The following is a 26,965-nucleotide window of genomic DNA, read 5'->3' on the forward strand; positions in this document are numbered from 1 at the left end:
TATCCTACCATTCTACTCTCTCTCCCGTGTACTTAAGGATAGATTCAATAGTCCCCCCCTCATGTCGTGGATAATGTCCCTCTATTCGTCTGTCGTCTCGAAATGTTTATTATGATCTGTTGTCAAGTTTACGTAGTTCCAATCATAGTGTAAACTTATTATTGGGATTGGGGCCCACTCCTGAAGAGCTAAATTGCTAATGTGTACTAATACCTAAGGTTCCAGTCCTAATGGGTCCCATTACTAAATGGTCCCAGTCTTAACGAGTCCTAGTAATAAGGGGTCCCACTCCTAATGGGTTCTAATCTAATGGGCCACAGACTTAATAGTTAGAGCTGGGGCCTGAAAGAGAGTAGCCCAGGTCATCCACCAAGCTTGTAATACAAAGTGATCGAAAAGTCCCTATGTACCTTTATTGACTAATGATTTAACAATATCGTTATTTAACCTTATTGTATTTGTATTAAATATTTTAAATAGTCATGTCTCTAATTAAATGGATACAATCTGTAATATTCACTCAAATCAGAACAAATAATTTAATAATAATAAAAGTATAAGAAATAATAACTTTATTAGTTATTTTCGCCGGTGAGCAGAGACTGGTAAAGCTGGCAAGAAAGTCTACGGACATTGCCACCCACGTTTCACTACCTCGCGCATACTGAGAGTGGCTGAGTCGCCTTATAGTTTGTGTTAGCTCTGTTTATTGTTTATTTTCAGCCTTTAGATGTTATTATTATTATTATTATTATTATTATTATTATTATTATTATTATTATTATTATTATTATTATTATTATTATTATTATTATTATTATTATTGACTTTAAAATGTGAAGGAAAGTCAGATGTTTTGTTAAAATAGAACAATATGAAGACAAATAAGGGCACACACACACACACACACACACACACACACACACACACACACACATACGCATACATACATAGATACATACATAATCTTGAATTTTTACAACACGTTTTATACACCAAGTTTAAATTAAATCGCCTCAGCTGTTCCCTTATTGATGAGTGGACTCGCGTACAGACAAACGTACAGACACGACTATTGCTATATACCTCCTCACTATAACAGGCACCTAACCTAACCTAACCTAACCTAACTTTACTTAACCAAACCTAACCTTACTTAACCAAATCAAACCTAACCTAACCTAACCTCACCTACCACTGCGCCACACTTTTCATTTGCTGTATCGACTCTGACCTTTTGACCTCTTGACCCGTAAATCAATACACATAATCATCTCTCTGTGGTTCGGATTCTGAAGCGTTCGTAAGATGAATTTTCTCTCGTGTATGTATGTATGTATGTATGTATGTATCTATGTATGTATGTATGTATTATGTATGTATGTATGTATGTATGTATGTATGTATGTATGTATGTATGTATAGTACCTTCATATGCTTAAACTACACTATGACGGACATAAACACCATATCTATTTAAAGAGAGAGAAATTGATTTACAAATTAGTGAATTAAAATAAAAGGGAAAAAATGATTGGGAAATGTGCTGGTTCGTTATTATTATTATTATTATTATTATTATTATTATTATTATTATTATTATTATTATTACTATTGGTAGTAGTAGTAGTAGTAGTAGTAGTAGTAGTAGTAGTAGTAGTAGTAGTAGTAGCATTCCGTCGTTTAATTAATCACTTCCGTATGGGTTAGATATACAATAGATTACACAACTTACACACATACAAATTACACATACACATCATGCATATTTATACACACTAAGCTCTACACACTAGGATGTATTCTCTTTCATTAAATAGTCACCAAATAGCCAATTAAAATATGCAGTAACAGTTCCTTTGATCAATATTTTTCAAAGTCTTTCATTCATCTCATCAGTATTTTTTTTCAGTCATTTATCCCTACAGTTGCAATGCATTTGATCAACAATTTACTAAGTCATTCACTCATACATTAAATAATTCAAAATGTTTAATATTTTCTTGATATTAAGTTCATTGAAATTTGACCTCTATCGATCTTCCTTAAATTATAATAGTCAAAGGGTTAAATGGTTTTCTTCAAAGGGTTAAATCATCGTCGTTAAAAGCTAAATCATTGCCGTCAAAGAGTTAAGTCATTGTCGTCAAAGGGTTAAATCATCGTCGTTAAAAGCTAAATCATTGCCGTCAAAGAGTTAAGTCATTGTCGTCAAAGGGTTAAATCATTGTCTTTAAAGGGTTAAATCATAGTAAAATAATACTAAAAAAATAGGTCACCACAGGCCGCCTAACTAAATGGCATTTGGGTTTATCTTGTGGCACTCTTGTCATATAAGTGCCATTCACAATCACTCATCATGAGGAGTTTAACGTCACTCATAGTTCTCGTCATAATTAGTTCACTGTCACTCATTGTCGTTTTAAGTGTCACTCACAGTTAGTAAATGCTATACAGTTAGTGCCAGTCTTTTCTGGGGCTCCGCGTCTCCTCAAAGTAATGGCCGTCACCTCGGTATAGTGGCACACATTGGTACTGAGGGTCAGACGGCCGTGACGTCACCATCAGCAATTTGGCCAAGGTCATTGGTACACGCCACTACACCGCCACGCCACTATACCACCCCACAACACCACTATACCACCACGCCACTATACCACCCACAACACCACAATACCATCACGCCACTATACCGCCCCACAACACCACAACACTACCACGCCACATACCCCACAACACCACTACATCCACAACGCCACTATACCACCCCACAACACCACTATACCACCACCCCACAACACCACTATACCACCACGCCAATATATACCCAACAACCTACTATACCACCACACCATTATACTACCCCACAACACCACTATACCACCACGCCACTACACAACACCACAACACCACCCGACACTATACCAAACCCACAACACCACTACACCACCACGCCACTACACACCCCACAACACCACTACACCACCACGCCACTATACCACCCCACAACACCACTATACCACCACGCCACTACACCACACCACAACACCACCACGCCACTATACCAATCTCCACAACACCACTATACACCACGCCACCACACAACACCACAACACCACCCACACCACTATACCAACCCCACAACACCACTACACCACCACCTGTACCACCCCACAACACCACCACACCACCACGCCACCACACCACCACGCCTATACCAACCACAACACCACTCACCACCACGCCACTACACCACCACGCCACTACACCACCACGCCACTATACCACCCCACAACACCACTATACCACCACGCCACTACACCACACCACAACACCACTATACCACCACGCCACTACACCACACCACAACACCACTACTCCACTACACCACCACTTCACTACACCACTAAAAGAGAATTATATTTATTTATCCTTTTATTCGCCTGTTTACAAGTTCATTATTTGCTAATTTATGATTTATATTTTTATAACTTTTTCATTCGAGTATTAATTTGTATTTATATTCATATTTTGTAATTGCTTTTAGCATTTATGTTAATTAATTATTTATTTTTGCATCAGCATTTACTATTTTAATTTTCTTCATTTCTCATTTATTTATCACATTTATTATACATATTTCTTACTATTAGTTAATGTACCTCATCATTTATTCACTTATTATTTATCCATTCATTAAATCTATTATTATTCCTCCTTTAACACAATGTAATAGAAAACGCCGGGCAAATTATTCCTTCTTGGTCAACCATAACTCAAAATTGCTACAAGATATTGACTAAAACTTTTCATTAATTTATTTATTGATTCACCAGGTAGGTCATAGGGAGTGTCTACTGACCAATCCATTCAAGGTCAAAGGTCAGAGGTCAATAATAATAGAGTAACATTAAGGTAAAAGGTAGGAACGCATTTTACCTACATCTAACATCAAGGTAAGATTGAGGTAAGGTTTGTATCCAACCAAAAAGGCCTTAGTAGAGATAAAGACCAAATACTGACCTCCCTTACTGTGCTGTAGTATATATATAGAACCACACCTAGGGAGAGTATTTATACCTCTCTCTCTCCCCCCTCTCACTGCATTCACTCCCTTCATCACCCTTCTCCCCCTCTCTTCTTTCCTTCCGTCATTTGTTTTTGTTTTTTCTCGTTTTTGTCTCTTTTTTATCTTCGGTTCGTTCTTCTCCCTCATTCACTTAATCACTCTTCTCATCCTCTTCCTCTGCTTTACCTCTTCTCGTTCTTTATCTCTAGTTCTTCATTTCTCTCTCTCTCTCTCTCTCTCTCTCTCTCTCCCTTTTTACTCGTCCCTCCCTTCCTATCCCTCCCTCTGTCCCTTCCTAGTCCCCTAACTTCCCTCCCTTCCATGTCTCCCCCTTTCCTCTCTTGTTACTTCTCCCTCCCTACCTATCCCTCCCTCCCTCCTCCCTTCCTACTCTTCCTTCCCTCCCTTCCTCCCTCCCTCCCTCCCTTCCTTGCCCTGCCACCCTCCTTCACCCCTCCAGCACTACGTATGGTCGATTGGGTGACGTCAGCGTATTGGTAAGCAGTAAGGGTCCGTTTAGTTACGTCAGTCCACTTGTGTCAGATATTTATTTCCAATCTTGGCTGAATCACCGCGTACAGCCCACCACGATAACAGTAACCCACTTGAGTACAACGGTAAACCCTCGAGTACGACAACAGTAACCCACTTGAGTACAACGGTAAACCCTCGAGTACGACAACAGTAACCCACTTGAGTACAATAGTAAACCCTCGAGTACGACAACAGTAACCCACTTGAGTACAACGGTAAACCCTTGAGTACAACAGTAAACCCTCGAGCACAATAGTAAACCCTCGAGTACGACAACAGTAACCCACTTGAGTACAACAGTAAACCCTCGAGTACAATAGTAAACCCTCGAGTACATCAGTGCCCCTTGAGTACAACAGAAATCCCTTTAGTACGATAATCCATTGCCTTGACTACGGCAATCCAACCCCTTGAGTACGATAATTCAGACACTTGAGTAGTGAGGTGAGGTTAGGTGAGGTGAAGTGAGGTGAGGTGAGGTGAGGTGAGGTGAGGTGAGGAGAGGTGAGGAGAGGTGAGGAGAGGTGAGATATCTACTTGTAATATATTCTAATATTACATTTTATCTTATTCACTGTCATGCAATCATTCTTACTGTGTGTTTGTTATTGGTTGCAGCGAGCGACCTTGCAACATCATCACTTGTACGGGAATGTTAAAATGTAGATGCAACACACAAGCACACACACACACACACACACACACATGCTGATCAATCCATTGAGTTTATAGAACGTTATTGAATAGGAACACAACTTTGATACGAACGGACGGACAGACAGACGAACGGACAGACTGACGGACGGAAGAACGGACAACGAACGAACGGACAAACGGACAGACTGACGGACGGACGGACGGATGAATTAAGTATATTATTTAGTTGGTAAGACATTGTGTGATTGGTAGTGAATTAAAGTATTTAGTATATAAGTGTTTGTAAGTGTAGTTGATAGTGACTTACTTAGCCTATCATAAATAAAAAGGTTTGTAAGTGCAGTTGGTAGTGGATAAACGATGTCGGTGATTGGTAGTAAGATGAGAGGGCTTTGTAAGTGTGGTTGGTAGTGAATTAAGTGTGGTGGGTCATGCTACCGAACTGCGTCACTCTACCTGTGTGTGTGTGTGTGTGTGTGTGTGTGTATTTTATTTTCGTGATGGTCAAGACGTAATTACTTAGTACAGTACTGAGAGCCTAACCTAACCTAACCTAACCTAACCTAACCTAACCTAACCTAACCTAACCTAACCTAACTAAACCTTCTCACTTCCATCTCTCAACCACTATACAATTTTATCCGGCAGCTAAAGGGTTAATATATCTATATACGTAAACCTGGTCAAATAGCGTTAGCCAAGGGTCAAAGGTCACAGCTATAGCCCCTGACGTTGAGAAGGTGAATAATAGTGAGATTTGATACATATTTCTTAACCCTTTCTCTTCTTATGTCTTAAGAGGTCAGATTTTAAAGGTCATGGTGTGGTGTGGCATGGTGTGGGTGTGGCATGGTGTGGGTGTGGCATGGTGTGGGTGTGGCATGGTGTGGGTGTGGCATGGTGTGGGTGTGGCATGGTGTAGATGTGGCATGGTGTGGGTGTGACATGGTGTGGGTGTGGCATGGTGTAGGTGTGGCATGGTGTGGGTGTGCCAAGATGTAGGTGTGGAATGGTGAAGAAGAACAAGAATAAGAAGAAGAGGGAGGAGGGGGAGGAGGGGGAGGAGGGGGAGGAGGAGGAGGTGGAGGATGGGGAGGGGGGGTTGATGGAATATAGAAACATCATCTCAACATATAAACCCAAGACCTCCTCACACACCTTGACACAGCCACCATCTGTAGTCATCAACCATGAAACATCAAGATAAATAAACACTTTAAAACCCCCTCGTGAATATAACCCATTTTTTTAATTAATTTCGGGTAAACGCTTAGGATATTGGTTTTACCTGTATGCCAGTGACAGTCAGGTAATAAGCGGAGAACATGCGGTCATAACGATACCTGTCTTCTTTAAATCATTTTAATAAATACGCCATTGTTATACGTAATGAATGAAGAAAGGTTTTAAAGCTCCTTGTGAACACGTAAAATCGTCTTGTCTTCAAACCTTTTAATTAACTACAGGTAAACTTCAAATAATCTACATATATAACTTGATATATTTTTCATTTTATATGCAACAATAAAACAACGAAAATAACAAAGAAATATAAGACAAAAAATAATATCGTTTTCTCTACTAATTCATTATATGAGTATCAGATAATATTTTACACATTGTCTTGTGATCAACCTAACCTACCCTACCCTACCCTAACCTAACCTACCCTACCCTACCGTAGCTAGATAACGACATACACATTTTATCATCCGACTAATACACACATCTTCCACCTCACCGCAGCTCCCTCGAGAGATATAAACAGTGACGATAAGAGAGACGTCTGTTATTAAGACCAGTTAGATGTGGAGATTACATTAAGACGTGAGATTCTCCTTAGTGAATTATGGTAAGTGTAGAATATTAACTTTTTTGAGTGTGGGGTAGGACGGGAGGAAGAAGGGAGGAGAAATATAGAAGGGAAGGAGGAATGAGGAAGGGAAAGGGAAAGGGGAAGGAGGAAGATGGAGGAAATGGAATAGGGGAGGAAGGGAGGAAGGGGGCAGGAAGGGGATGTAGGAAGGGGAAAGGAGGGAGAGGAAAGAGAATAGGAGGAAGTAGAACAGTGGGGAGATAGTGATCAGGTAGAGGGGTAGCGAGTTGGGGAGGGGAAGGGTGGGGAGGGGAGGATACTAAGGAGGGGGAGCAATGAAGGGAGGGGAGTAGTAGTAGATGGGTGGGGGTGGAAGGAGGGGGATAATTCTTGGTATGTTGGGGAGGGAGGGAGGGAAGGCGTAGATATGATTAATCAAATGTGGGGGTGGGGAGAATATTGTTGTCGGTGGTAGTGGTGGTGATGGTGGTAGAGGGGTTGGAGTTGGTGGTTGGGGTGGAGAGAATGGTGTTGGTGATGGTGGTAGTTCTGGAGAGGGTTGTAGTAGTAGTAGTAGTAGTAGTAGTAATAGTAGTAGTAGTAGTGAGAAGTATGACCCCTGGAGCAGACACAATAGGTAGCCAGGTGAGTGAGTCAATAACTTGCAGGTTGTGGCGGCAGGAGCGTGAAACACCTACAGACGAGGGAGCTCTCTCTTTATGACCCGCCGTAACTCACCTGATGATTATCGTAGTTGTGGTGAAGTGTTGCAGACATGAAAGTGTGTGTGTGTGTGTGTGTATGTGTGTGTATGTGTGTGTTGTGTGTGTGTGTGTACTAGTCGGCTAAATCGGATAAACGGATGACCACTACTACCATTTACTCCAGTATACGAACAACAACAACAACAACAATCACAATAACAACAATCACATTACGAACAACAACAACAATCACAATAACAACAATCACATTACGAACAACAACAACAACAACAACAGCACACAGGAATTTAGACATGTAAGACATGATTAATGGCTTACTGTCACATTGTTGTTTGTTGCTGACAGCAACCTCTACCCTTCAACACAACAAGCTTACTACACCACACAGCAACATGCCATTACAACTACAACCACAACAACCACACACGACAACAAAAACACACTACCACCACAACAACCACACACACCACCACCACAACCACAACAACCACAGCAACTACATGAACCACGCATCAGCTAAAGGTCACAGATATTTCTTCTTTATTATTTACTATTTTTTTTCAGCTCTTCTTTACATATTATATTTGGTGTGGGTGGTTGTATGTGTGTGTGTGTGTCTGTCATGACTGTCACGCTCATACGCACACACCTATGTCTTACTCGACACACGCAAACACGTAGCTGGGAAATAAACACACACAAACACACACACACACACACATACACACACACACACACACACACACGAGTATACATTTAAGAACAAAGAAAACCATAATATTCGGAAACAACAACAACAACAACAACAACAACAACAACATAAACAACACCATCAATACAAAATTACATCGACATTGAAATTTAATGCATAGAATAAATGTAATCCCATACACGGATCAAATTAATCCCAAATAAATCCCATGTTGTTATAATCCTTGTATTAATCACGGTGAATGAGTCGGTATTAGCACAGGTGAGGCACACGAATGTCAAATCCATTTATTCCCATTAAAAAAGAAATCTATATCCGAATAAATGTTATATATATATTGTACGTTATTGCATACGATAATACATAATTTATACGATATACAATACTATGGTAAAATAATACATGACATACAATATTTCCTGGTGCCATACACTATACACACTTCCTATACATCATACACTCCTTCCAAAAAAAATTATTATTATTCTTATTATTATTATCATTGTTATTATTTATAGTAATACCCACTGCTACCAACAATACACCTCTGTTATTCATTACTTTCTACGAACAGGTTAACACACGCATACACACACACACACACACACACACACACACACACGCACACACACCTGTAACATGTGTGTGTGTGTGTAATGAATATCAAAGGACAATATTTATCCTGTCTTGTTCTTTACATGTTGAAGGGACGTGGGGGGTGACAGGGAGAGGGGGGGGGGTTGATCTATCTCTCTGTCTGTCTGCCTGTCTTTCTATCTACAAATCCATCTATCAATCTGTCTATCCACCTGTGTACCTGTCTGTTTATCTATCCGTCTATCTGTGTATCTCTCTGTCTACCTGCCTGTATATCTCTCCACCTATCTCTCTATCTCTATGCTGTTCTATCTCTCTATCCCTCTATCCCTCTATCTCTCTATCTCTATGCTGTTCTATCCCTCTATCTCTCTATCTCTCTATCTCTATGCTGTTCTATCCCTCTATCTCTCTATCTCTCTATCTCTATGCTGTTCTATCTCTCTATCCCTCTATCTGCCCAAACAATCTATCACTCACCGACATTTCTCTTAAGTACACGAAATATACTCGATAAATATATACCAAGATGTGAAGTATACTAATATATCCTGACACAGACTACTGAAGTATATCGTTATAACAGTTATAAAATATATATCTCTGATTCCTTGAAATATTGATATTTTTTTTTTTAAGTGCTTGAAATTTACGGTGTTGGTTTATTTGTTTTGTTGTTGTTTCTGTTTTATTCTTGTTTTTGTGTTTAATTTGTTTGTTTTTCCTATTTTTGTTATTAATATTATTGTTGTTGTTACTATTATTATCCTTTACAGTGATACACGCAACCCTTGACAAAAAAATAAAATAAAAAAAAAAACAAAAAAAAACCATCAAAAGATTATCTCGCAAACAAAACAACAATTGAAGTTAATCCATAAATCCCATCAGATCGCCAAGACTCCTGTAATCTACGAAAATCTTACTGAAATCCCCAGAGACACGTTACAGACATATCCCTCACTGTATAAACGAGCGCTTCCTGTATTCCATCATAAACAGATAATTTAACCTTTATTGTTTATGTATTTAAAGTCCAGAATCGTTTATTTTTCGAAGCCTGGCCTAAGATGGGAGAATTTGACCCTTAATCTATGTAAGGATTAAGTTCAGAATAGTCTGTTTCGGATGTTAGAGTTAAGATAAGGTTATTTTATTCGTATTTCTAGTTAGGTTATGGTTCAGAATCGCCTGTTTTAAGGGTAACTATGACGCGGCCATTGACATTGTTTAACTGCAGTAGAAGATAAATATCCACAATTTGAAACAACATTTATCAGTCAGGTCAGGAAAGACGGATATTGGGTATAATTTCTGTGTGATTTGTATTGCTATTTTCATCTCTATTTCCTGTAATCTTTAAGTCGTCACTAGTACTTTAGCTCTTACTGTCTATATCATTTAGGTCTAAATTCATTCACGTTGGATCAAAAAGTAAAAGATAAGTGATTTTAAACTTAATGGTCTATGTGTTTTGAGTCGAAATTCATTATCACTGGATCTTAATACAAATATAATGGCACTTTGACTCTTATTCTCAACTTTCTCTAAGGCTATTTTCATTTACATCAGAATTAACTGATAAAGATACATTTCCCTCTGATATAACATTATAACATATGACTCGAATCTAAACTATTAATAACAAAAGTGAAAAGACAATTTGACCTTAATTCCATATGTGCCTTAAGTCTATATTTGCTCACACTAAACCTTGTAGTAAGAGCTTAATAAATTTGACCTTTATACTCGACATGATTAGAGACTATATTAACCTGCTCTACTTAAGGGATGCAAACAAAAAAAATATATCAATTTCAGCCTTAAGATATATGTAGTTTCAGACTAAATCACCTGCATTTAAGATTAGGTTAAAGGATATATATCGGATCACCTGAGGATTAGCCCCCTAGTTTATGTCACTTTAATATTAACCACCCTAACCTAACCTAACCCTAATCCCCAGGTAGTTTTAGGGTGTTTAATCTTCAGGTCAAATAAACTGGGGTGTCTAATACTAGTATCCAGGTGATCCTATAATTCATTGGAAAAATAATACACCTGAACCTAATAAAGAACTATGTAATAGCAACACATTTTGACCCTTTAGCTACAATATATTAGAGTCGTGAATCAGTAACGCTAAGATCTGATGGGTTTATCAGAGAATTTCACCCTAATGCTCATGGTGTTTTAGGCCTAGAGTCGCCCACATTGATTCTAGCCATATCAGGGTTGTCAAGGCCTGGATTTCTTTATTTATCTTCCCTACTGGCAACACTGAGGCTTTATAGATATTTACACTGTTTCTGGGGTGTGGGAGTATTATGGGGATTTACTGGGGAGATATGGGGCTTCTGGGGATTTAAGGTGGTGATAAGGATTTGAAGAAGTGTTAGGGATTTAAAGAAGTGGTAGGGATTTAATGAAGTGGGAAGGATTTAAAGAAGTGCTAGGGATTTAAGGAATTGGTAGGGATTTAAGGAAGTGGTGGGGATTTAATGAGGCTGTAATGGATGAATGGGGTTAGAGAGGGATCAAGAGGGGATTATTTTCAAAGAATATAAAATGATTTAGGAGAGCCAGGGAGGATTTCAAACCACATTGGTTATTGATCGACTTTAAATATTAATTATGAACGATATTTCCTCAATAATTAAGTTTAAATAAAAAAGAAACATCGAATCTTTTTTAAACAAATTATAATTATATTTATTTATTATCATAAATGGACGTAGATGAAGGAGTATAAAAAAATAATTAATTTTGTAAAGTAAAGAAGTTTGTAATAAAGTAAATAAACTTATATAGATCTTTAACAAAAAATAAAAACACTAAAAAACCCCGAAAAGTTCTATAAAAAATCAAGAAATTTCACAAAAAATGGCAAAAACGTTCAAATTAGTTATTATAAAAAGAAGAAAACTGATCAAAATTAAAAAATTCCAAATAAGAATAAAATGTTGGCATATTAATGAACGAAATTTATAAAATACTACAAAGGAATGTAGAAATTATAGCGAAAAATAAGAAGGAACAACAGAACGAAACAAAACGAAGCATAAAACGAAACACAAAACGAAACACAAAACGAAGCATAAAAAGAAACAGAAAACGAAGCACATAACACAAAACAAAACACAAAACGAAGCACAAAACGAAGCACGAAACGAAGCACAAAACGAAGCACAAAACGAAGCACAAGATACACGGGTAAAATCCATAATAACAGGGAGAAACAGCCATCGCTACCCTGTGTCGTCATCAATATTTCAGTAGTGTTGACCATGATACATTGATGAGTGTCGCACCCCTGTGTGTGTGTGTGTGTGTGTGTGATGCAAGTTAATATTAATTACATCCTCTATTTATTAACTCTGATGTGAAAGAAAATGATGTAACGAGAAGTAAATATTTATATAAGCAAATATCTGACGATTATTTACATATGTTCTAAGTCATAAAAATTTATGCTTAACTATGATAATAATATACCTTATGCCTACTATAATAACCTTTTCATTAATATGTAAGAGTGTAGATATAAAACTACTGATACAGTCCACCAGCCACATAGCAGATTCATTTACAAACAGCACACGAGTACAAAACAGCTGATCCATTCACAAACATCAACAACAGACGGTACAACAACAAACAAACATACAGATGTAGACAATGCTCGTAGTAAATCAGCTGATTCATTCATAAAGGTAAATACCAGGTGAGAATCTCATTAATGACTGTCACGTGTTGTTGCAGGTCGGTGAAGGGGAACAACAGCTCTAGCTCGACTACAAACCTGGTCGGGGCCTGGAAGGACAAGGACAAACCCCGCCAGCCAGTGTTCCAGAGAGATTGGTACGACGTCCACACCTGAGCTACCCACCTGAGCTACCCACCTGAGCCACCCACCTGAACTACCCACCTGAGCCACCCACCTGAGCCACCCACCTGAGCCACCCACCTGAGCCACCGCTCACCCACTGAAGAAGCTCACCTGGAGTACCTCACTCAGTGGTGGAGTCAACATGAATATACGAACGGCACTACTCCACTGGTTTCTCCCACTGAGGTGTAAGCAGAGGGTATTCATTCAACCACCTCCAGGACCCACTGGCAAGCCAATTAGGGCACCCAGTGGTGACACGTAGACAGCACCACTGGAGAACCCACTTAATGAACTACTGTACTGTACCTCCGTGGTAACCAATGTGTTGTACTCAGTGACACCCCAACTAAAGCGTACTCAGTGGTAGCCCCAGCTAGTGTATTCAGAGGTACCTCACTTACACAACAATACCTGGTGGGAACCTACGAGAACCTACCTAAATTACCTACAGGTAGACTATCAGGTGTTCCAGTACCAACGTATAACCAAATAATGGACACAACCCCCCTTTTCACCTCCCCACTCTAACCCCACCTTAATACAACCCCACACATATTTCTCCCACCCACAGTAACTCTTACCAAGAACGACAGAAAAAAAGTGACAATAAACGTGTCCGGAATATCGAAGGTATAAATCACTTCATAAACAATTCAGGCAGAGGCGATCGTAGAGGTGATCAGGAGCGAGCAGGAACGGGACGAAGAGACGATCTGAATGAACAAGAAACACGGAACAGAGACGAGTAGTGACGAAAAGTGAAGATGACGAGAAGAAACAAGGAACAGAGACGTGAGGTAATGGCTGCCTACCTGAAGAAAGCCTTACCTGTATTTACACCTGACCTCGGAGTTTCAAGGTCGCCTACATGTCTCCTTCAACCCTCACCTTCCCCTACCACCACCACCTCCCTCACCTGTACTTCCCTTTGCCCCGTACCTGCATCGTGTAACAAATGACACCTCACCTCCTTACCTCCTCCCAACAGTCACGGAGATCAAAATTACATAAAACCTAATACAGTACTACAAAAATCTTACCTGTACTGTAATAACCTCTCCAGTATTAAATGTATTATGATCTATACCATATAATTATTACAGGTACAGTAATACCCCACTATATCAGTATTACACTTGCTGTAATATACCATCACAGTATTATATGTACTGCAATAGCTATATCACCTCAGTATTATAAAGTAACACACAATAACACCTGTTAACATTACGTATACTGCCATATATGACATCGCGTTACCTGTGATGGGGTGGTGCGTCACGGTCACCTGGGGGAAGGGAACCCGTCATTAAGTGGAAATTGCACACGTTTCATTGACCAGACCCGTGACTTGTGGCTCCCTGGCACCGCACAGGCCAGTGAAGGTTGCCTCGTTGTCTGAGAGGTGAGGAGGACACACACACACACACACACACACACACACACACACACACACACACACACACACACAACCTGAAAGACTAATCTGATGTGAAGTCTTGACAAACGACGTTTAAAGTCACTGAGAAAGACTAAAGAATTGTAAAGAACGCTTGAAAGAGGGACATAAACGCCTGGAGGATGGATAATTCGCCTGAAGGATGGATAAAAACGCCTGAAGGAGGAGGATATGAACGCCTGAAGGATTAAAAAGAACGTCCGAGAGATTGTTAGAACGCCTTAAAAACAAAACAAAAAAAATCACGCATTTTAACGAAAAAATTAACACTCATGAACCAGTTAAAAACAAAACCTGTAACGAAAAAAATAAAATAAAATAAAGGAGAGTTACACTGAGGGGAAAACAATGACGTAAGCAAAAATAAACAACCTCCCCTCATTTCAATTTTCCCTCCCCTCCCAAACTTTCTCCTCCCTCTCCTTCAATAATTTCCTAGTCCTCCTCCTCCCCTCACCCTAACTTCCTCCTCTCCTAGAATTCTTCCTCCCTCCTCCTCACCCCCTTCACCTCCTCTGACCTTTTAATTGTAACAGGATATTAAAAAAAAATAAACTGCAATAAAGTTGACAGAAGGAAATATTTAAACACCAAGATTATTATGATGTAACGAGGTAGCATTTCTCTCCTCCCCCCCCAGTCTATCTCCCCGTCCCTCCCTCCCCCTCTCTCTTCCTTTATCTCCATTTCCTTCATCTCCTCACCTACTTATATCCCTTCTTCATTTCCTTCCCCCACCCATTCCACCTATTATGTCGCCTACCCTTTCCCCCCAGCGCCCCTTTCAAGCATCCCTATCCCTTCCCTCCCTCACTTCAACTCATCCCCATCCCTCAGAGAAGAATGAGGAGGAGGATGGAGAGGAGGAGGAAGAGGAGGAGGAGGATGGAGAGGACGAGGATTCTATAAATGAGTATTAGTATAACGTGTAATCAATGGTCAGGATTCTAAGAGATTCGTAAATTAATCCATTTTTTCCCACTTTCCCTAAACCACATTGAAAGGTACCTACAGTCTCAGTAAAGTTTCGACGCCATTTTTAACCTAGAGCTGAAAATGGCGTTCGAAACTTTACTCATTTGTCGTAAAGTGAGTCAGCTATGTACGTTCTTACAACCCCCTGTTAGGATGGAAATAAGGGATTAACTGGGCTTAACTGGCGAATCTCTGAAATCCAACTCCGAGGGATTTACGTGAGGCAGGGAAGTGGTGTGATGATGTTGACGTCACACACAAGTTGCCAAATGTACTTTGTAATAATTATGTTTTTGTTTTGTTTTTATTTACTGATGTATTATTAACAAGTAGTCATTAATATTGTGAATAGTACCATGCATAACCCCGCTGTATATATATGCTATATTTTTTTTCTCCAAATATTGAAGCACAAGTTACCATTGTGATAAATAATTGTGATAAGCTGTTCGTATGATTAGACATACCTATATATCTCAACTACTACCACACACATGAACAACCACACTTATGTATTCTAAAAGAACCTAATGTATATGGGTCAAGTTCTATATATAATTTCACTAGATGCAACTAAGTCGGTATTAATAAGTATTTTCAAGTATAGTTAAAGATTCATGTGAAGAAAGAATTAATGTTTGTGACCAATATGTATAAATTCACTAAATGCAACAAAGTTTATAATATTTAAGTATTTCCGATTCTAAATGGAGGCCAAACCCTTGTCATCAGTGCCAGATCCTATTATTCATCACCAACACGACTGTCATTTGTTTCTATACTGTTTCAATATCCCTTTACTAACCCTACAGACAACCATGTTTCTGACAGAGAGAGGAGAGAAGCTTTAGTTCTTCCTAACACTCACTAATGGCTGTATAATCCATGCCCTCGTATTGGCAACAATGTTATAGTAAACAAGGATCGTTCCCGGGTAGCCGATCCTCAAGTGTTCCGCCCCCCAGGCCAGGCTAACACCGGGCTCTTACCACCACCACCTCACTCACAATTACATATATTCATTATAGATCCAACACCTGTGAACATGTCAATACCACAAGAATCGACCTCCCACACTCAGCTACAATGGTGAGTTCATAGTGATGACGACAAACGGTGACCTTGTCTGAGGTACAGGTGATAGACTCCCCTTAACAACGCAGCAGCTTGAGGTATCTAGCAACTCGCCCCGCTGGTCGGGATCGTTGCTGTACGTCGCAATACAACAACCCAGCTAGTTGCTTCTCTTAGTTTACCTAGTGTATTACGAACCATAGATGGTACCAGAAGGGCCGGGTTTAGTACTAAATCTTCATGTTTTCTAGTGTTTCATGTTTATAGTCGAAATAATAGTAGTATATTGGCTTATCAAGTACCTCTTACCTTGACGTCACCGGTCGATTAGCGACGCAGCAATTGGTCATGCAGTGTGTGTGTGTGTGTGTGTGTGTGTGAACCCCGCTACAGGTGCTGCGCGCCCACACACACACGCACGCCCTTCTTACATACCTCCACACTACCTCATATGACTACATAATTATTCCCCGTATACTCGTCAACTTTTATACACGCCCCCACACTCCTACTCAATCCCTCACACACCCTCACACTCCCTCACTCTTCCCCACATTTCCTCACACTCCCACACGCCTTCCATACTCCCCCACACACCCTACACACTCCCACACACCCTACACACTCCTACACACTCTCACACCCACCCACTCCCTCACACTCCTCACACACCCTCACACACCACTACACTCCTCACACTACTAACCCGTATAATCGATTTTTATACGGATACCCAAATTACCTTAATCAATTTTCACGGATACATTACATCACTCATAGAAGCCGTATTAGAGCATTTTCCCGTGTTACCGTTATAGTGAGGTGGTCGGTATGGTCGGGTAGTTGTCCTTAAAGATTCTATCTACTTCTGACTGTCTACTATTCACTATCTCTCGTTCATAATGTGTTTTAGCTGACTCATTATCTGCTGTTAATTATACGTTATTAACTCCTCATTGTATACTGTTTACTATTCATTATATTCCATCCAGTATTCTCTATTCACTTTCAACTACACACACACACACACACACACACACACACACACTTATTATAAAGTGAGTTTCTCTAGGTGTCTGCGACCCTTCCACCTCTCCCTCCCTCTCTCATCTGGCCTCAGTGATACCCCCCTCTCTACCTCTGTCCTTTACCTCTCCTCAGTGACACCTCCCTCTCTACCTCCCTCCTTCACCTGGCCTCAGTGACACCCCTCTCCACCTCCCTCCTTCACCAGGCCTCAGTGACACCCCCTCTCCACCTCCCTCCTTCACCTGGCCTCAGTGATACCCCCTCTACCTCCTCCTTCACCTGGCCTCAGTGACACCTCCCTCTCTACCTCCCTCCTTCACCTGACATCAGTGACACCTCTCTCTCGACCTCCCTCCTTCACCTGGCCTCAGTGACACCTCCCTCTCTACCTCCCTCCTTCACCTGACATCAGTGACACCTCTCTCTCGACCTCCCTCCTTCACCTGGCCTCAGTGACACCTCCCTCTCTACCTCCCTCCTTCACCTGGCCTCAATTATCTAAAATTCCCAATCATAAAACGTAGTTCACCCTAAAACAATAATATCAAGATTGGGTTTGTCATCAACTAGTCATCAGAACTTAGTCTACAGCGCCAGTACCCCTCCCCACTCCCCCCTCCTTTCCTTAACACTGAAAATATCCAGGATTCGTCTCTGATTGTGAGTACCTTTAATTATAATCGCATTTATAATTCTTCATCGCTTTCACCATTCATAACAAGAGTCAAATTTAGAATCGTGAATAATTACAATTCTTTTATTTTATCAATGTATTTTTTTTATCTCAAGACTCACATACATATATATCTAATACTCAGGTGTTGACCATAAAGCAATATATATATATATATCATATCTATGTTATAAACAATGAAAAAGAAAAAAAGTGACGATCTGTCTTTTGAAGGATTGAGAACCCACAAAAGTATCTGTTACAGTATTCTTAACCCCAGACACAACTTCCACCTTCATTTGTTTCATTGCATTTATTGATAATTGTAAGACTTAGTCGACTATATTTTAAAGATGTGCATGATAGCAACATAGAAGAATAGCGTGTAGTAAGTTTTGTGAAGGCTTTTATATACATACTTATATATATATTTATGCAACATAGTGTACTGAAGTTGAACTAACAATTTCATAGTTTTTTAAAGCTCTTTGTGCCTTAAATTAATTTTATATAATATTTACACTTTGCCACCTGTCACGTATATATATCACACCTCCCTGCTAGTGTACAGTTGTGGACAAAAATCTCTACACACTCTTGGTAATAAGTGTCATGTACTTAAGGATCATACAGGTAAAAATTATTCAGATTTTAACGATTTTAAAACCCATGTACTCAGATTTTTTTTAGCATTAGATTGATTTTTCCTGATACAGTTCTTCTATAATTTATAACAACAAGCAGCGTTCACAAGCTATAAACTAACCTCATATATGACCCGTAAGTAGATGCCAAACAGTGCCAAGTGTCGAGAGAATTTTACCTAAAAATTGTACAATATTTATTATTTCTATTATGCATAACACAAATATATTTTGCCACTTGATTCATTCTCAGATTTTGTATGAATATTATTTCGGCTACAGTAGTGTGATGTGTGTAGATGGTCTTGTGTGTTAGACTGGTGGGAGGGATGAAACAACAACAACAACGACAACCACAACCATCACTACAACAACCACCACCACAACGACAACAACAACAAGCAAGACCATTCAAGAATCCGCAGTTAATACGACTCGATGCGTCAAGACTATTTGCAACATCTGGACAAGATTAAACTTCAACATTGCTTAGTTCTCATTCACTTTACATTGGGCGATAGTGACCCACAGTTGTGTATGTAAACAAGTATGATATATTAATAATCATATTTTCACACTCTACCCAAAAGCTTCCTGTGACACGTGTTATTGTTGTCGTTGTTGTCGTTGTTGTTGTCAGTCATGTGTATTGTAAATGTCAGGTGTTTAAGGAATGATTGTCCAATGGTGATATTTTTTTTCTTCGAAAAATTTGAACTGATGTGCAATAAATAGTACTGATACTAACCTAACCTAACCTAACCTAACCTAACCTAACCACAAACAAATAGAAATGGTTTAGTCGGTAAATCATGTCTAAAACACTTGACATATCAACATCAAGAAGGCTAATGACTGTAATAAACCTTCGCTAGATGTTATCATTCCTCACCAGGGCCGGGAAGTGAGGCACCTGGAGTCTTGACCTTACGCTTTGTCTAAGAGAGAGTAAAAAAAGAAGAGGAGAGAAGGAGATGAAATAGAAGAAAAAAAATAATAAAAACTTGGTAGGCAGTTCCTATATTTTTTTTAATTAGTTTCCCCTCCTCTTCTCTAATCAAAGATATTATGGTTTTCTTTAATGGCTTTGTATGTTGATTAACCAAATCCTGCACTCCACCAGAAATCATTTATGTGTCTCTATTTAGCCATTTTTGCTTTCTATGATAATAACGCAGCAAAATACTTTAGCTTACCTAATTCTGGATGTTTGGTTAATATTAGGCCAAAAACAATAGTCTATACAGTACATTATGTGTCTTGACAGGCCACAGGGGCTCACAATTCGAACACTGCTGCTTTAGGAACCTTTGGAAACTTATGGAAAGATGACGTTTATAATGTATGTATGTGTGTCCGGCATAAAAATCAGATTCATGTAACGTTAATCACTCAGAGAAGGTATTGTCGTAATAAAAGGGTTAAATCATAGTACTCAAGGGGTTAAATTGTCGTAATGAAAGGGTTAAACGTGCATGGAAATTATGGCTTGTTGAATAATAATAATAATAATAATAATAATAATAATAATAATAATAGTTAATATTCCCGTGAATTTATTTTACAGTTCATACTTTTATACTTTTATCCTCTTCGCCACTGATCGGCTTGTTAGCCGCTTGGGCGATCGGTCACGTCTCTTTTCATTTATATTCTTCACCAGAAGATCGGCTCGCTAGCCGCCCGGGCGATCGGTCACGTCTCTGTCACGCACTGTTGGCAAATACTGGGCATGCACCGGCTCCTGAATGTACCTGAACCCGCTCCAGTGTTGGTCAAGTCTTCTCTTGAAAGAGCTCACACTCGGTGCCGTCACAACACTCTCTGGTAGATTGTTCCAAGAGTTTACAACCCTCACTCCGAAAAAGTTTGCCCTCACGGTTTTCTGGACTTGCAGCTTCTTCAATCTTGAGCTGTGACCCCTTGAGCGAGCGTCCGCCAGCTCCAAGTAAGGACACTCAACTGAGTAGTGCCCCCTGAGATGCTTATACACCTCAACTAGGTCCCCCCTTGCCCGTCTGTAGTATAAGCTAGGCAAGTTCAGGCGCTCCAATCTCTCAGGGTAGCTGAGGTGCCGAAGTGCAGGCACCAGTTGTCACGGAAATGAGTTTTTAGCCCCATAGAAAAACCATTAAATATCAATACGCACAAACACACAAAGTTCCTGAAGCAGTACTGTACCTATTATGAACACCTGTTACCTGTTTATTTTGTTATCTTCTCTTCCCTCGTGGACTATTTCATGTAGGTGTTTGCATGAGACTATTGAACTATATAGTCTAGTCACTATCCGGTGACTTAAACAGGAGTGGTTTATATATATTAATGAAAATGTTAGTTTATAGGTTTATATTAACATCGAGTTTATAATTGGCAAGTGTCGCTTTCAAGGAGAGATCAAGACACATCTCTATTCCCAAGTCAATAAAGTTCTCATTTTCTTTTACAACAAACTCATAGAAAACGAATAACTTTGAGCACAAACTATATCAAATCTACTCAATCTCGTGTGCGTGTGTAACCAATATTTGATTATTTAATTTTAAAATTATTATTATTACCGTCATTATATACTCCACAAGTACAACTAACTACTCAACTATCGGATTATGATCTAACTATTGTATATAATCATTCATAATGTAATAGTCAAGCAATATAACGAGAACTTTAAAGAGTAATCGTTCTAACACCTCTTAAATTATGTCGTGTAGATATGTATATAAATAGTAATACATATGTGTCTATGTATCAGTGTAAATATCACACCTTTGTTACCATATTCAAATGCTGTAATGTGTAATATCTCTTCGTGTTTTTTTTTTCACAATATTTCAAGGTATTAGACTAGGCTTGTGATCTGTGTCAATACTGTTGTGAGTTTTGGGGAATCTAACCTAACTTCCTGTGTAATGTTGGAGTCTTACCACCCGTGTAATATCTGGAAGCCACAAGTTATAGAATCTAACCTACCTCTCTATATAAAATTGGAACCTAACCTGACTTCCTTTGTAATATTGGAACCTACGCGTTTTGGAACCTATCTTAACTGTATCTAATTTAATCTTTGCTTAGTGATCAAGATTCCCATAAATAACTATATCTACTACATCTGTATTTAACGAATCAGGCAAGAAAGCAAACACCAGCAGATTCCAATAATGCAAAGTGTATCAAGTAAGATTCCTTCCCTATCCCATAAAAGCCTGTGGTCTCCCAAAAGGCTCACAACAGCATCAGCTGATGCAAGTCCTGATAGTCTGGAATGATGATGATGATGATGATGATGATGATGATGATGATGAAGCTTTGGTAACGTAGGAACAGCACCATCTGGTGACTGTCTGTAGGACCTGCCAGTGTACATAATTACTGATATAAACTATTATATTTATAACGAAGGAATAGTTTTTCATTTATCCCTGACGGTTTGACAAGTAGTGACACCTGGTGATGTTTCTCAATAGTAAATGACCAAAGTAAACACTACACTACAGATTGTTATTGAAAGTTAGAATATCAAGAAGGAAAATAGAAAGGAAATAAAGAAAAAAAAACAATAATTTTCGGGAAATATTTAAGGTATCGTGATAAATATAATGGATAAAACAAATTAACACAACACGGTACTTCTTTAACCCTTTGACGGACAGACATTTCTCTCAGCTGAATAAAAGTCGTTTATTTTTAGCCAGAATAAAATACTTAAATGCGACAGTCGCCACTAAAGGGTTAAAATACTTATGTCATCTCTGGACAAACGTTACAGACTTATGTATTTATTCTAGAGGTTCAATAATAAGCACAACTGCATATACTTATGACTCTGTAGATAACACGAGTCGATCAACAGTTAAATTAAACCCCGAAGCTAAACTAACACTTAAAGTTAACAAGATCATCAGAAGTTCTCACTATTGAAGTTTATACAGATGAACATTTAGCAGAATATATTGGCCAAAACAACCCTGCCGCCACAAGCAGCTCCCATATCAACCTAATCTTTCCTTTTTTAGAAATATGAATAAAAGGATCAGAAATATATCACGTGTTATCCTGCGAGAGCTGAAAAATACTCCTGTTGATAATAAATATTCACCTGTGATATAATCGGTCATTGGTCAGGAGTGAATACTGGTCTTTAATTATATAACCATAAAGTAAGTACAGTGATACCTCTACTTAACGGACTATATGCAGAAGAATTCCGTTATATCGAGGATCCGTTAAATGTGAAACTTCTATCTAATAAACTATATAGAGATGAAATTCCGTTAAATGGGAGATCTTTTATATGCGAAACCCCTCCATCTAACGGGTTATACGGAGAGAGAAGTCCGTTAGATGGCGTTTTCACTATAGTTCTTTCACCTAGATCCAGGTTGCTTCCTTGATTCTCTATATAAAACCCACATACTGTACTCTAATCCATAACGGAACCTTTAATTATGTCGAGTCCCCTGTTACTTTGTTTAGTTTGTCTAAATTGTCTGGTAAAGCACGTAATATACCTGTACCTCTCACCATTCTACTCTGGGTTCAAGTACTGGCCCGGAACAGACGTGGGACTCTACCAAACGTCGCTATAAAATTAATACCAAAGTAAGAGAGACTAATCCAACCACCTGAACGGCAACAATAAGGTGATTAATGGTGAAGTGATAAAGAAATATTCAATCAATTAAATTACATGAGTAGTCAGCCCTGGCCTAAACCTCACTCGGATTAAAATTTAACCCCGATCAAAAAATGCATGTAAGGCAGAGACAATTTCGTTTTTTTTACATTCGGAATTCAACTTCACAGGCAGGGTAATTATTGACGTGTATTTACTTACATACAAATTTAGAGAGAGATATTAATTTATTTACAATCGTTGGCGTTATAAATAATGTATATTTCCTTGATAATAAACTAAGTGATCGAATATTTAGATTATACTCATTTCAAAATTACGTAATTCTCACATTTTTATCTTAATGCAGCAAGATTCACCAAACACAAATAATATTAAAGTTTATCCTTATATTATACGTTTTCTGTTATTTTACATTTTAGAAAACGATAATATTGTTAGTAACTTCGCTATTTTGAATTAACCATGGATGCGTATGAAGAGGAAGGGAAGGGAGAGGAGAAGATTAATGGAAGGAGGAAGAGGGAAGGAAGGGATAGGGGGAGAGGAGTAGATGGATTAGGGAGAGAATAAGAGAGACGAAAGGGTAAAAAGAAGAAATATTAAACGAAACAGAAGGGAAAGGGGAAGGAAGGGTGAAAGAAGAAGAATGGAAGGAATGGGGAGAGAAGAAGAAGAAGGAAAACTAATGAACTAATAAAGTTACTAACCTTCTTAAACGTTTAAATATCTTAGATAACGGAGCGTAGTAATAACGTAACATCAACCTAGTCTTCACCTTCAGGCCACTTCGATAACCACTTCATCACAAACGAGTAAGTCACCGAGTTATCGCCATCATCAACAAACACAACCTCACCACACAATGTCTCATAACACACTGAGCGAGAGCTGAAGAGACGACTCGACTCCTGGGTGATGGGGTAACAGGTGTTATGTTTCAGGTAATTGCTCGTTAACTATCGCTACCACTAGTTCAGTAAGTTACTCTATTCCTCCTGTCCTCTACAATACTTCCTACTCCGTGGAAATTCGAACCTAATACCTTTTTGAATGTTAATTTAGTGTTATAACCACTTCGCCACAATATCTATAGAGTTATGTAAAGGAAATTAAATTAATTCACTATACAGACGCTGAGACGTGTGTAAGCAAGCGTCACCCTACACAGTGTTCCCATGTCAAGGTTAAGACTCTGTGTACCCTCTGTCCTTTCCTCCTGAACTGGCAACACTGAACAATAAACCTTTCAGTTGTATTACATTGTTAACAAACTACAATATTCGACCTAAGGTGAATAATATCTCACATCTAAAATCATTATGTGATACAACACGCATACATCGTTTATTCGAGAAAAAATAAGAAATATTGAAATCACAAATATATTTACGAGATTATTCAAGGTAGCTGTTCAACATTAAATTCATCTCTCATATATATTGAGTTTTATAATGCATATAACTACTATACTGCTAATCACTTAAAACACTAGTAAACACAGCGAATGAACCACAAACTGTATATCTGGAATAAAGGTGAGATACGTACAAACACTTACCTGTATTATACTTAAATTACTTACCTTTGTGTTTACATCACAGGTGACATTGAAATTTATATGAGGAAATGTGTGTGTATATTTCTTCCTGTTGTCTTTATCTAAGGAAGTGTGTGTGGGTGTGTGTGGGTGTGTGTGGGTGTGTGTGGGTGTGTGTGGGTGTGTGTGTGTGTGTGTGTGTGTGTGTGTGTGTGTGTGTGTGTGTGTGTGTGTGTGTGTGTGTGTGTGTGTGTGTGAACATTTCTATTGTAGTATTAATTCATCCTACCAAGAAGATAAACAAACAAACACTCATAACAAAAACAAACACACACACACACAAACAAAAGCCAACAAAACCACCGTATCATATCGTCAACAAAAGACATACAAGAAAACTTAACTTACAAAAATATTTCAGCTATATAAACCTGACAATAAATTTATCCCACAATAACAACACAACTCATGGTGGCAGATAAGACTACACGTGACATTTAAACATTTATTTGAGGAGTTAAATACACATTCAGACAAGCAGAAGGACGGCTCAAGTATCACAGTATCAAATAATATAATGAATGTATCTTACAAACTGAATGTCACACAGAATGACTTAACATTTGTCATTGGTTATATTGGTACAGAAATGTGAAGTGTTTGTATTTTGGAGATGATAATTAAGTCAGGTGTTACATATCCTCACCTGAGAGAGAGAGAGAGAGAGAGAGAGAGAGAGAGAGAGAGAGAGAGGATTCCAATATTACACCCCAGGGCTATAATGTTTTGAAGGACTTTTACAACTGCTTTTTTATCATTCTACACTATCACCTATAGGTTTTAAATCCATTATCAATGAAATCAGAAACCATACCACACACCACTCTAGAATATCAAATACCCTATAGCTAAAATAAAATAAAAAGTAGCCTTCAAAACATTTTAATTTGTAGAATGTGATTTGTATTCTCAGTCTGAGGTGAAGAATGTGACGAGAAAAGCAGAAAGAGGATCACCTGTTAATTAGAGATTCCATCTTATATGTTACCTGAAGATTACCCACATTGATGATACCTGGGAGGGTTAGGTTAGGTAGGTCAGGTCAGGTTAGGGTGGTTAGGTTAGGTTAGCTTAGGGTGATTAATCTTCAGATAATCCCCCCACCAAAAAAATCATTCACATGTTTATTATATATTACTTCAATGACCATTTTCAGTATCGAGAAGAGATGGATATTTTAATCAACATTTAAATGGCATTGGTTATAAGGGAAGTAGAACTCAATTGTTTTATAAAGTAATGGTGAAAACTGCAATTAATTTTCACCTTTGAGATAAACGACAAGGAAAGCTAAATGTTCAGCGGTAGTGTAAAGGAAACATGGAAATTGCACAATCAACTTTCAACAGCAAAGAGACTGGTAGTTGAAGTTGAGTCACAGGTAAGATACAAATTGCAATCGACTCTCAAGTGGAAGAATAATTAAGAGGTTTAAATTACCATCAACTACACCACAGTATCAAGAGATATCAATGGCAATCAACTTTCAATTGCAAAGGGGATTAGTTGGCAAAATACCTTAAGATGCATAATAAGAGGGATAGTAAGAGAGTAACATTCTCAACCCGGTAGAAGATAGTTTTATATATACTTAAGTTACCCCCTAAAGAAAACGTAATTCCTATAGCGATGGTAAACTGAATTAAATCTTAAATAGAGAGACATATATATAGTATTATTTTGTATGTATATGTATTTATAAGAAAGAAAATAGACATTAGATATTTTTAATAGATAAAAATAGCCTTAATAGTTCTGAAGACAATAGCTGGTGTTCATATATAGCTGATTTGATATCTATACAGATTTACATAGTGATTGGTGGATATACCTGAAGTGTTATATAAATTATACACTTCACATATATAGACCA

At 38.5% G+C, this 26,965-nt stretch overlaps 1 protein-coding gene across 1 annotated transcript in view; it reads left to right on the top strand.

The window, feature by feature from the left end:
* LOC121858002 (protein tipE-like) overlaps positions 1-16,213 on the top strand; it is a 74,429-nt gene extending 58,216 nt beyond the window's left edge. Inside the window, exon 2 of the mRNA XM_042354235.1 lies at positions 12,873-16,213. Coding sequence (XP_042210169.1) covers positions 12,873-12,990 — 118 coding nt within the window. The 3' untranslated portion in view covers positions 12,991-16,213. The remainder of the gene's footprint in view (positions 1-12,872) is intronic.
* Positions 16,214-26,965: the final 10,752 nt, after the last annotated feature.

The sequence above is a fragment of the Homarus americanus genome, unplaced genomic scaffold (assembly GCF_018991925.1).
Source record: "Homarus americanus isolate GMGI-L3 unplaced genomic scaffold, GMGI_Hamer_2.0 scaffold43746, whole genome shotgun sequence".
Lineage (NCBI taxonomy): Eukaryota > Metazoa > Arthropoda > Malacostraca > Decapoda > Nephropidae > Homarus > Homarus americanus.